We start from the raw sequence: 12,370 nt of genomic DNA, 5'->3' as shown, positions 1-12,370 counted from the left end.
ATCATTTCACTGCAACAAATTTCGATACAGAACTAATATTTTAAAACAAATTAAATTTTAGGAACTAAACTATAAATTTGAAATTAAATAAATTAAAACAAAAATAAATCCAAGAACTAACATTTTAAAACAGATTAAATTTTGGAAACTAAAACTACAAGTTTGAAATTAAATGGATTGAAACAAAAACAATCCAAATTTCAAAGACAAAAAATTATATTAACTTTTTTAGTGGTGTAACCATGAACACATCACAAGAGTTAGTGACCCCTTTAAATGAAGACAATAGGAATACTAAATTTGCCGTAGAAGTCGATGGAGCCTTCTCCTGCGTGCACCGAAAAGCTGCTTGCGGAGGAATTATCATGAATACGGCGCAGGTAGTCATTGAAGGGTTCACTCAAAAACTGGAACAAGATGATCACCTTACGGCGGAACTTTGGGGGTGCTTGTTGGGGTTAAAGCGAGCCTGGGACCTGGTAGAAAGAGACATTACTTTACGAAGCGACTCAGCTGAAGCTCTTCAGGTTATTACTGGTGCAGAAAATCCCCTCCATGAGGACTGGAACGTGATTTCTGAAATCAAGAACATGATGAAAAGGGAATGAAAGGTGGAGCTGCAAGTAATCAGCGGAGACTCTAATAACATGGCACATGCATTAGCAAAGAAGGCGCTGCAAGGAGATGTTGGACTTCAGATTCTGAACAAGGAATCAGTGCTGGAGTGTATAGCGTCCTTGGATATTACTTAGCCCTTCTTTCTCTGGTCTGGTTTCCTGTTTTGTTCATTTGCTTTCAGGTGTATCAAAATATATATATATATATATATATTAACCCTTTTTATTTTCATTAATTCATACTTGTAATTTTCTTATTTAATGTATAAATTAATTCACTAAAATATACACTTGGTTCTTTAATTTTATATGTTTCAATTTGATCCCTTAACTTTAAAAAGTATACTTTTAGTCTTTTAATCCTAATTTTTTTTTAAAAAAAATGACATTAAGATCTGAAATGTTGATAAAATATTTTCAAATACTAATATATTTAATTTTCAAAACATCCAAAATTGTTACAAAAATCATCATTGAAACCTAATAATTTTAGAGTTAAAGGACCAAATGTATACTTTTTAAAGTTAAAGGATTAAATGTATACTTTAGCCAAATTAATTTAATATTTTAATCTTATTGATTTTGCATGTTTTTATATTTGAATCGGATCGATTAAGTTAGATAGATGCGATATGATATGCTACAGGAAATTAATACAGTGCATCCGAGTTCCTCGTTTATGTGTGTATGTATAACTCCTCATTCTAAACTTGCCTTAACAACACAAAAGAAACAATGGCTTCTTTCTTCACCTCTTCCTTACTCAAAAGAACCCCAACACCAAATTCTGTCATTGTCGCCTCAAAATCTTTGTCCTTCAATTCATCGCCCAAAAAGCCGCCACTGCGATGGTTGTTGGCCCTTGCCGTATGGAACCCTCCCACCGCCTCCTACTATTGGGGATTGGTTGTGAGATTCGGATTCGGATTAAAAAACTGAACCCTCTTCTCCAAGTGAGAAGGTTGAAAATCTTCCTCCGACTTGTCTTTAAGCGGAGTTGCTACAATAGCTTCGCTTGATTCGGAGATTATTATTTTGGTTCTATAACATTTTTTTGGGAAAGGTCCATAAAAAGAATATTTTCTAATTCAGCATCTAAAAAAAGTTAATTAAAATTAAAATTTTGAAATTCAAATAAAATGACAAAAATGCCCCCTAATCCCATTGAAACAACTTGTTATTAATCCCAAATTGTAACTTATTATTTCACAATCAAAACTTGTTATTTCTAAATAAATTATTATTCATAAAAGGGAATTTTTGTTATTTTTCTTGAATTTCAAAATTCCAATTTGGATTTACTTCTTTCTATATCATTTTAAAATATTAGGTGCCTGAATTGAAAAATGTTAGGGAAAATGACTAGAAAATACATTGTGAAAATCAAAAAGACAAGAAGAGAATCTAAATGAGTAAAATGCCCAAATGATCATGAGGTATGAATTTGAAATATTCAAATTTTGCTAGAATGACTAAAATGCCCATGAAGTGAGAGAAAAACAGCTGAAGGTGAAAATACTCAAAACAGAGCAAGACGTTGAAACAACATGCGAATAATGAAAACTGAAAAAAGAAGGCTTAAAGCAACACATCCAGAGCTGAAAAGAGAGAAGTATGAGTCATTTATCTTTCTAAATGCTGTTATCTTACTCCTTCAACTATCATCATTCTACAGATATTGTTCATTTGGGTGGATGATGATGCTTCTGTCGTTAAAGCACTCAATTAAACTAGGTCCTAATTGATTTGTAGTTAGGATCGACCTAGGTCATTACTTCCAATGAGCAATTTATGGGTTTCTTTAGGTAAAAATTCAGGTGATAAAAAAATGCAATAAATTGGACCTAAACTAAAATGCAAAATTCTAATCCTAAATGGAAAATGCAAATGTCCTAAAATCTATATGAAAATTAAATTAAACTAAATAAATGCAATGCAATTTTTGGGGGGTTTTTTTGAAGGAAAATAAAAATAATTAATAAAGAAAATTAATTAGAAAGCAAAGAGAATTAACAAGTAAAAATGGAAAAGTTCTTTTCAAGTAAGGTAGAGGGGACAACTTAGGATTTGCATGGATTTAATCTTCATAACCTTAATTAGTTAATTAGACCAAAGGGAAGTGATAGGAGAGTGGAATTAATAAACTTAATCACCTATTTGAAACAAAGGGAACCCTCAATTTCAAAAACCCTTAAACTATTAGAGAACTCATAACAGTATAAGGTTGGTTAATTAAACTTATTAAAACCAATAAAAAATAACTCAATTAATTCTGGAAATTATGTTTGAAATTATCCAATTAAACAATTAGACAATTAGCCAACTTAATTAAACAATTAAGAGGCAAAAGAACCCAAATTTTGTAATTCAAACCACATTGATAATTAAACTCATAATGAAAACTCAATTATAAATTCAATTAACAATGCAAAGGTTCCAAACATAAATTCAAACAAGTGTCTCGGCACAAATAAGATCCAAATATCAATTCAATCCAAGAATAAAATTGACAATCTAGAACTAAATTGTCTCAACAAAAATACAACTTGAACTCATTTAAAACTAAACAATTTCAAGTCCTTGAATTAAAAAGATAAATGGAACATCACTCCCTTGTGGTCTTCAAGTGCTAGCCCAAGGCTCTAGTCTCCTCCATGCTCCTCTCAAGTTGCCTCCCTATAAGCTTAAGCTTCCATCAAATTGTCTCCTCCTCCAAGCTCCTTAGTGCAATTCATGGGTGTGTGACGCAATGAATAGTGAAAGTGATGTTGGGTGGATAATCGAGAAGTGGCGTGACTGGAGGGATGGAGAACAATGAATATTTATTGGTAAGAGATGGAGTAGGCGTTGAGTTCTTCCGTGGGTGTGTATGGAGAAGGAAAGAGTGTCATCTTTAGGCGTGCCTCCCTCCTCCAAAAATAAGGAAAATAGTATAATGAGGGAAAAGGAAATTTTTACGGATCCAAAGCTCAAGCCCATTAGTATTTAATTGACCCACTTGATATTAGCCATTGGATTATGCTTAAATTCCAAGAAACAATCTTGTGCCATTAGATTTCCCATATGCTCTTTCTTGACCTACAAGAATTTAAATGCATCTATTAATGCAGATTATATACAAATACAATATAATCTCTATCAAAATTAACTATTAGATATGCACAAAAATTAGGCAAGAAATTGCAAAATAATCTTTCTAAAAATATGAGACTTGTTTCCAAAGAAATAGAAAAATTAATTCAAAGTCAAAAATAAGAAATCACAAAATATTTATATTTTTAATCCAAAATCTCAATTTTTATGCAAAATCCAAAAATCAACCAATTAATTCAATAATGCATAAAAAGTTCATTTAAGCTCAAAATTATCATTTAAATCCTAAATTAATGTGGGATAAAATGTATAAAAATTGGGTTTTATCAGTGGATTTTACTTATGGGTGAGCGTCTTGTAATAGGAGGGGAAATGAACGTGCGGCATTACATAAGTGAGTAGAAGCTAATAGTGGGGTTCGGAAAGTTACTGTTAATTAACATGTTTATTATGATGTACTTCAAGCATGCTCAATACTTCTTCTTGCTTGAATTGAGATCATGATTAACTAGCCATACCACATGACTTTTCTCCTAAATTCTGCAACACATTCCTTACTATAGTTAAGTAATGGGATTCACAACTTGCATAGCAAAATTTACTACTTTCTTAATGGGATTTGCAGTCTGTTTTTAGAGGATTAACAACATGTTTATTTGAAACCATTTTTAATCTATTTACACACAATTTTACTAAATATATAACGTTAATAACAATTTGCGAAGTGAAAGTGACGATTCTTGTAACGAGTTTTGTAACTTGTTCTTAATCCATTTGCATACAATTTTACTAAACATATAATGGGATTCACAACTTGCGAAGTAAAATTTACCACTTTCTTGGGATTTGCAATATGTTTTCAAGGGATTTGCAACTTATTTATTAAGAATCATTTTTAATCCATTTGCACACAATTTTACTAAACATGTAATGTGAATAATAACCTGCAAAATGAAAACAACAATTCTTGTAACGAGTTTTGCAACTTGTTCTTAATCTATTTATACACAATTTTACTAAACATATAATGTATTCACAACTTGGGTAATGAAATTTACTGCTTTCTTAATGGGATTTGCAACATATTTTCAAAAGATTTGCAACTTATTTTTTTGGAACCATTGACATGTAATGTGAATAACAACTTGTGAAATAAAAATGACAATTCTCGTAATGAATTTGTAACTTATTTTAATCTATTTGCACATAATTTTACTAAACATGTACTGTAATTCACAACTTCCGTAGTGAAATTTATCATTTTTTTAATGAGATTTGCAACCTGTCTTCAGGAGATTTGCAACTTAATTATTTTAAACTATTTTTAATCTATTCGCACACAATTTTACTAAATATGTAATTTAATAAAAATTTGCAAAATGAAAATGACAATTCTCATAATGAGTTGTACAACCGGTTCTTAATTCATTTGCACACAATTTACAAAATATGTAATGGGATTCACAACTCGCAACAAACAACCATAAATCAATATTTTATTTTTCCAACAATCAATTTTCATCAACATACGTGGCATCGAATACACACACTCTTCTTCCATTAAGAACTTCAATAACCACCTTATGCTTATCATTTGCACGCAATCCTCATGGCCATGCAATCGTTTGCCATTGCTTTTTCATTTCCGATACGTCAATCTCCCATCCTTATCAAATACACAACCTTAGCCCTCCTCATCAATAAACTCGCCCTATCTGATCATGAAAAAACTACAAAAATGAAGAACCCAAACCCCACCATTAGCCTCTACTCACTTATATAATGTCACACCTTCATTTCCTCGCAATAAACCCACTTACCCATCAACAAAATCTACCCAAATAAACAATGTCTGTAGAACAATGATAGTCAGAGGAGTAAGATAACATCATTTAGAAAGATAGATGACTCATACTTCTCTCTTTTCAGCTTTAGATGTGTTGCTTCAAGCTTTCTCTTTTCAACTTTCATCATTTGCATGTTGTTTCAACGTCTTGCTTTGTTTTGATATTTTCACCTCTAGCTATTTTTCTCTCAGTTTATGGGTATTTTAGTCACTCTAGCAAAATTTGAAAATTCGTTATTCATACCTTATGACCATTTGGGCATTTTACGTATTTAGATTCCCTTCTTGTCTTTTTGATTTTCACAAAGTATTTTCTGGTCATTTTCCCAAAATGTTAATTTGAGGAATTTTTTTCTTGAAATTTTACCATATTTTTAAATTGTTTTAATATTATTTTTGAGATTATGCTGATGGATCTACTTCATTCTCTTATGATTTTTTCCCATTAGTCAGCATCGTTCTGATTTAATAAAAAACTGATTTTATTATGTCTGAGTTTTTTATTCATAAATTACATATATATTAATATTCTATTATATTGATATTAATTGATGTGGAAGATTTTCAAATGCATAGATTAATGACGTATGACACTAAAGCCCTTTTTTTTATAAAATATAAATTCTATTCAATTGAAGTCAAATCAAAAGATAATGACAGGACTAATTTCCATCATCCAATTCCTCCTTCTACTGAACAAGAGGTGGAGGTTGATCAAGAGTACAAAAATTTCTCTCTAAATAGTGTGAAGTGTGATTAATCTGAACTTGCCAATCCCTATGGAAAACCATCATACTGTCCTTTATTATATCCCTAAAAGGATGAGAAAAATCACAGCATCAAAGTTAATGGCTTCAATACAATCAGGGTAAAAAAAAAAAATTCCTAAAACACCTTTGCCTAATAAAGATTCAACCCATGAATAATGCCAATTAATTCTGCCGCTGTTGGCGGCATGTTGATGAGGTTGCATTTGAATCCCATTATCCAGTTGCCCTTATTGTCCCAAATTGCTCCTCCACAGCCACTACCACCATTAGATAAGACTGATCCATCTACTTCCAACTTCATAGCATCTTCCCGATCCCTGCCATCGTTATGTAATTGACCCTTGTATTGCTATAAAAGTCATAGTTGAGCATTGTATCATGATCCCAACTGGCCCTGTAAAAGCTGGAGTTAGGATTCTAGTTCGCTTCTGTAAAGGATGGATCAACGACTTTGTTAAACCGCGACACCCAAATATCCCAACATACATAACCAAATAGACAAACCCATTGGATTTTTTGTGTGTAATCCTGTCCTACTTCCTTTTTCAAATTCCACCTAATCTATTGAGAACCATTTAAGCTGTTGAATTTTTCCCAATCAACATTTGAAACCACATTCTGCCAATGACATCGTGCATTAGAGCAATCACTAAGAAGTTACATGCTTGTTTCTTCCTTTTCACAACCAAGAGGACACATAGCTATATTTGTTATTCCGCTTTGTTTCCTGAGTTTTGCTGCGTGTATTCTTTCATGTGCAAAGAGCACATGAAGGTCTTGATTTTTTCTGAAACTTGCCACCTTCAAATTGACTTCCACAAGATGTCTCCCTGGTGTTGAGTACCTGCAGAAAGAAAAGAATAGTTAGAATTCACAGTAAAGCTACTATCCAAGGATTGTATCCAAGAGTATTTATCCTCTCCTCTCTCCTCACCCAGGGGGGTGAGCGCACATAAGTTTCTCAACAATGTTAGGGGTAAACCAATACCTGAGTTCCTTCCAGTCCCATTCTCCCCAAGACGTCACATAATCTGCCACTTTCTCATTCATATTAACTTGTGCTTCCTGTCCTCGAATCAAATCAATCAGTGAGGTATTCAACACAGACCAGTTGTCAAACCAAAACGAGGTACTCTCCCCATTACCAATCTTCATACTGAGGCCCTCGCTGAAACAATCCCAAAGATGACATACAGCCCTCCAGGTACGTAGGAGACGCATTAGCACGTTTCTTTGCAAAGTGTTTGTTTTCTCAAGTTTTTGAGACCCAATCCACCAGCTTTCTTGTCTATGGTTACTTGTTTGCAGGAAATAAGATGTAGCTTCTTGTCTCCCTCCACTTCTCCTTCCCCCAAAAAAGCTCATGCTAGTCTTCTCTAAAACTTCAATCAACCTCTTTGGAAGGAGAAGAGTTTGCATATGGTAGGAAGGTGAGGCAGAAAGATCCCAAAGCTTTTCACAAATAGTGTTGTTATCGTTCTATGAGGAAAATGGGGAGTCATTAGACTTTATTAATAATTAGCATATGAATAGGGATTATTTGAGTTTATTTTTATTTTCTCAGTGAATATGAAGTAACGTCTGTGGGCTTGGAAATTTTCTAAATTTAAATAAGGTGGCTGATTGTAATGTTGAATTTTGTAACAAAAAAAAATATATTGAGTTTTTCACAAACATGCGTATATTTTCTAGCACATAAAATTAAAATTTTAAAAGGAACTCACATCTTTTTTCTTTTTCTTTTTTTTTTTTCCTTTTGGGGCTAAATACAGGTAGCATATTCAAGGGATTGTTGGTACTAAATATAGATACTTCTTTCTATAAGAACCTAAACCGTGATTCTTCAAATTGTGAACATTATCTATTTAAAATGAAGGTTGGAAGCAGGTCATACGGCATGCCGCGTTAAAAGTCTAAGAAGAAATAATTTCTAATAAGCATATGAAATATTAAATTAATTTTTTTTTTAAAATACACACCCGCTCTCTGTGTTATTACTGTAACTTTGTGGATTAATGAAATAATTTCAAATAAGCATCTAAAATATCAAATTCAGAAATTCTCAAATATTTTAAATATTCTCTCTCTATCTTTTATTATTAACTAGAGCATAATCCATGCAAATGCTTTTAATCTTCATGCATCATCCTCCTATTTTTCAGTTTGATTTTAGCTTTAATTTCCGCCCTCAATTTTATTGTTTCTTCTTTTAAAAAAAAACTCATATTGGTTGTGAAAAATGTTTATAAATGGAATGTGAATAAAATTAATTTAATTAAAAGTCTAAAAGTATTTTTGTGTGAAATTTTTACATTATCTTTATTAGTGTTATCTCATGTCTTACTGATTTTTTTTGCCAACTCTTGCAGGATTAGTTAAAATTAAAATTGTCAAACTCATAAGTTTAAGTAAACTTGTGATAGACATAAACTCGTATTGTAGACTCATCAGAGTTTATCAACTCACCTTTATCAATAAATAATTATTAAAAATATATGATTAAATGATTAAAATATAAAAAATGGCAACGATTTGATTAAATATATTTGAAATTTAAGTCATTGAAAAGCATTTTGATAAAAATTGATGATATTATAAAAGCAAAAAAAAATTCAAAATGAAAATTTAATAGGGAAATCACAGAAAATGATTCCTTTTAAAAATAAAGAAATATCATGAGAAAGTATCAAATCATTAAAATTAAATCCATCAATATATTGTGCTCGACATAGAAATTTCTATGAAATTCAAAGTTGTATTAATATTACTTTTTGTCTTTTAATTTTTATTTTTTAGATTGGGCCTTCCCACACATTCTATAAATCAAATTCTACTCAATATATGTTTGACTCACTCAACTTTTAAAAAGGTAAATTCGGGGAGTTACTTCATGAATTTAGCTGAGTTTATAGCTATTAAAGTTTAAGAGTAAATTAACACGATTTTGTAACATAGAAACATAAAAATGTTAAATCCGAACAGTCAATACACAAGTTTTACAATTGTGGTTACAACAAGAAAAAGAGAGTTCATTTTTTTCCCAACAAAAGATAGTTCATTTTCATTATCTTCAATTATGTTTGATAACAACTATGTCATATAATCATGACTCAACAATATATATTTTATTTTTTCAAAAAAAGAAAAATAAACTAGTTCTCATGTGTGTGTGTATAATTGTTTTCATGGGTAAATAATTCAAATCGTAACATAAGCATTATATTTTAAAATTTATTTAATATACATCTCCATTAAATACGCTTTTTGGGAATCCTAATATAACTTCAACCATAAATTATATTTAAATTGATCTTAAATTCAATATGATATAGTATGAAATTTGCTCATCTAATTTCTGCATTTAGTTCTCGCTTTTTCTTTTTATGCAAAGGACATGTCTTGGGCCTTAAAAATTCTTGAATTTTAATTAGTTACATCAGTTCTTAAGGATTATCGACTAATTAATTTTCATTATCAATTCAAAATACATATTATTTTCTAAAGAATCACAGAAGAATTCAAAAGAAAATAAAAAAATCAATCAAACCTGAAAATGAATAATTATAAAAGTCTTGAAATATTATTTTTTATAAGGGTGTCAGATAGAATACTCTCAAAAATAATGATAACATAACTTAAATACAAATTTTATCGTCAACAGAAAAATCTTTGGGTCACATTATGTTCGGCCCTTTTTCTAACTGTATCCGGGTAATCAACTAATCGAGACTGAGATTTTGCAATCAGATCCTTCTTTTTAGGATTGTTTTTACCCGTTTGCCTGCTTTGTGATCTAACTAATTTACCATTAATTGTGATACTCTCTATATATAAGCGGATCAATTTCTGGATTGTGAGAACGAAGAATTGCTCTCAGCATCTCCTATTGCAGTAATTAATAGGTAAGCATAGAAAACACTTCTCTCTTAACCCTGTGCACATTGATTCAATCATATTTATGCTGGTTTCATATCTTCTTATGCTTCTTTGATGAATATGTTTCTTGAAGGCTTTTCGATGAGTATTATAATGTTTTTATATTTAGAACCGGAGGAGTATTTGTTTGATGAGAAGCCCAAAAAAAAGTGATATACACAACGAAAACATCTTGTTTCTCTCTCTCTCTCTTTTTCCTTTTCCTTTTTAAGGCATTAAGTTTAATGTTTAAATTTCCAATGTTATGTTTCGGCATAAAAATTATTTTCTATATTTATAGTCCTTTTCTATATGCTGGGAGAACTTGAATCCTTGCTTACCATACCCAATCCTGTCCTCATCATCCGGGCAGTGGCTTCATGTTGATAGTTTTCTTAGATTATTAGAGATTGTATATGCTAATTGAACATATTAATTAACCATATCAAATTTTAAAAATTTAAATTTATTCCGACGGTAACAACTCAATGAATTGAAATATTAAATCATGAACCCTATAACTTGATTTGAATTATACAGAAGGATATTCATTGATAATAATGGCGATATTTTATCCATATTCCCAACTATTTATTTATGAAAAACTTATGATTATGTATGCTGCAGATCAAGGTTAGATGGCACTACCCGAAGATGTGATATATGAAATATTTTCATGGTTACCTGCAAAATCAATCTTCAAGTTTAAGTCATGTTCCAAATCTTTATCCAGTTTCACAAGCAATGCAAATTTGCATTTAAGCAAGCTCAAAACATGATGCTAAAAGGAGACTGTTCCCTTTTCATTGAAGGAATATTTATTTCTAGAGAATACCCTCACACACAGCGTCAAAAAACAGAGATGCACAGATTACCTGGAAATAAGACATCATCTTCTTTGGGTATTCCCAAAGCGTTTCTTCAATTTCTTGATGAAAGGTCAATAAGAATCGTTGCTTCTAGCAATGGGCTGCTACTTTGCTTGATCTTACCAGAACTAGTATTATTTATATGTAACCCTGCAACACACTCTTGCTTCACCATTGCTTCCCCAGCATGCTTATTGCTCAAACATTGTTATTACCGAGTACTCGAATTTGCCTTTGTGTGGAACCATAATACTGAGGAGTTTCAATTAATTTATTTTGACAAAAATCCACGCCAAGGGGCATCAACGGAATTTGTGTGCAAAGTTTATATGCCAAAAGAAGTTGTGTGGAAAGAGAGAGGAAGCTTATCTATGGATGATGGTGAGAGTCTGATTTATGGCTCCCATGTGTTTTACAAAGGGAATATTTACTTTGCCTCATATCGGGATAACTCCGATCATACTGAAAAATATCATTATATGTCATCATACAACTTTGAAACTGGAGTGACAAAAAGGGTTAATTTTCCAGAAGAACTTGCGAAAATTGGGTACGAGCTCAGCACTTACAAGTATGAGATATGTATTTTCAAGTGGGGTAAGGCTGGAACCTCAAATGCTGAGTCTATTTGTGTGGTGCATTTACTGGGTCGTACTGTTTTTACTATATGGGTTTTGACAGATTTAGAATCGGCTTCTTGGTCAATGTTCTTGTCGTCTTCAAGTTTAGATGAGATGGGATTGGAGATTGATTCTTATGTTGATGAGTTTACAATAATGAATGGAGATTCTTTAGTGATTGTTTTAAGGAGCGGGGATGTGTATGTGTATGATTTGATTGGGGCAAGAGGAAAAAGACTTGAAAAGATTGGTGAATTGGAAGTTAACGAATATATGAGTTTAATTCCTTATTCTAATACTCTTCGCTCATGTGGAGCTGGGGCCAAAGGTTTCGTGTATGAAACATGAGAAATGAGCAATAAGCTGGGTAAGTGTTGAACCTTGAGCAAATAGTTATAGTTGAGTTTGATATCAAACTTTTTATATATGTTCAAGCAATATTATTATAGAATTATTGTTTTTGATTGATTACAGGTGCAATCATAAGAAGCCTTCCTCGATCAAGATAGGAACGTCAAGAGTCCAATTCCATTATTGAAATGGATTAAAGTGCAAATCTACCAATAATGTATTTTTTCATGGACATTTAACGCTAGAAACTTTTTTTAGATACAAATATACATAAAATTTTTAGAATAGT

General features: G+C 31.4%; 2 protein-coding genes across 2 annotated transcripts; both read left to right on the top strand.

Annotated features, from left to right (window-relative positions):
• The first annotated feature begins 242 nt into the window (after positions 1–242).
• On the top strand, positions 243–608 carry LOC114746605 (uncharacterized). The gene has a single exon (XM_028934832.1). It carries the CDS (start codon positions 243–245, stop codon positions 606–608), a length of 366 nt encoding a protein of 121 aa, XP_028790665.1.
• A 10,495-nt stretch (positions 609–11,103) lies between these two features.
• Positions 11,104–12,078, top strand: LOC114746604 (uncharacterized). The gene has a single exon (XM_028934831.1). It carries the CDS (start codon positions 11,104–11,106, stop codon positions 12,076–12,078), a length of 975 nt encoding a protein of 324 aa, XP_028790664.1.
• The last annotated feature ends 292 nt before the right edge of the window (positions 12,079–12,370 follow it).

Source organism: Neltuma alba, unplaced genomic scaffold, assembly GCF_004799145.2.
Source record: "Neltuma alba isolate B1F8T4 unplaced genomic scaffold, ASM479914v2 tig00005074_pilon, whole genome shotgun sequence".
In the NCBI taxonomy this organism is placed as follows: Eukaryota; Viridiplantae; Streptophyta; class Magnoliopsida; order Fabales; family Fabaceae; genus Neltuma; species Neltuma alba.
The sequence above is the reverse complement of the archived record's forward strand: the minus strand, read 5'-3'. Positions and strand labels throughout refer to the sequence as shown.

Coding starts and splice junctions, on each gene's coding strand:
- LOC114746604 (XM_028934831.1), top strand. CDS start 11,104: ATGCACAGATTACCTGGAAATAAGACATCATCTTCTTTGGGTATTCCC.
- LOC114746605 (XM_028934832.1), top strand. CDS start 243: ATGAACACATCACAAGAGTTAGTGACCCCTTTAAATGAAGACAATAGG.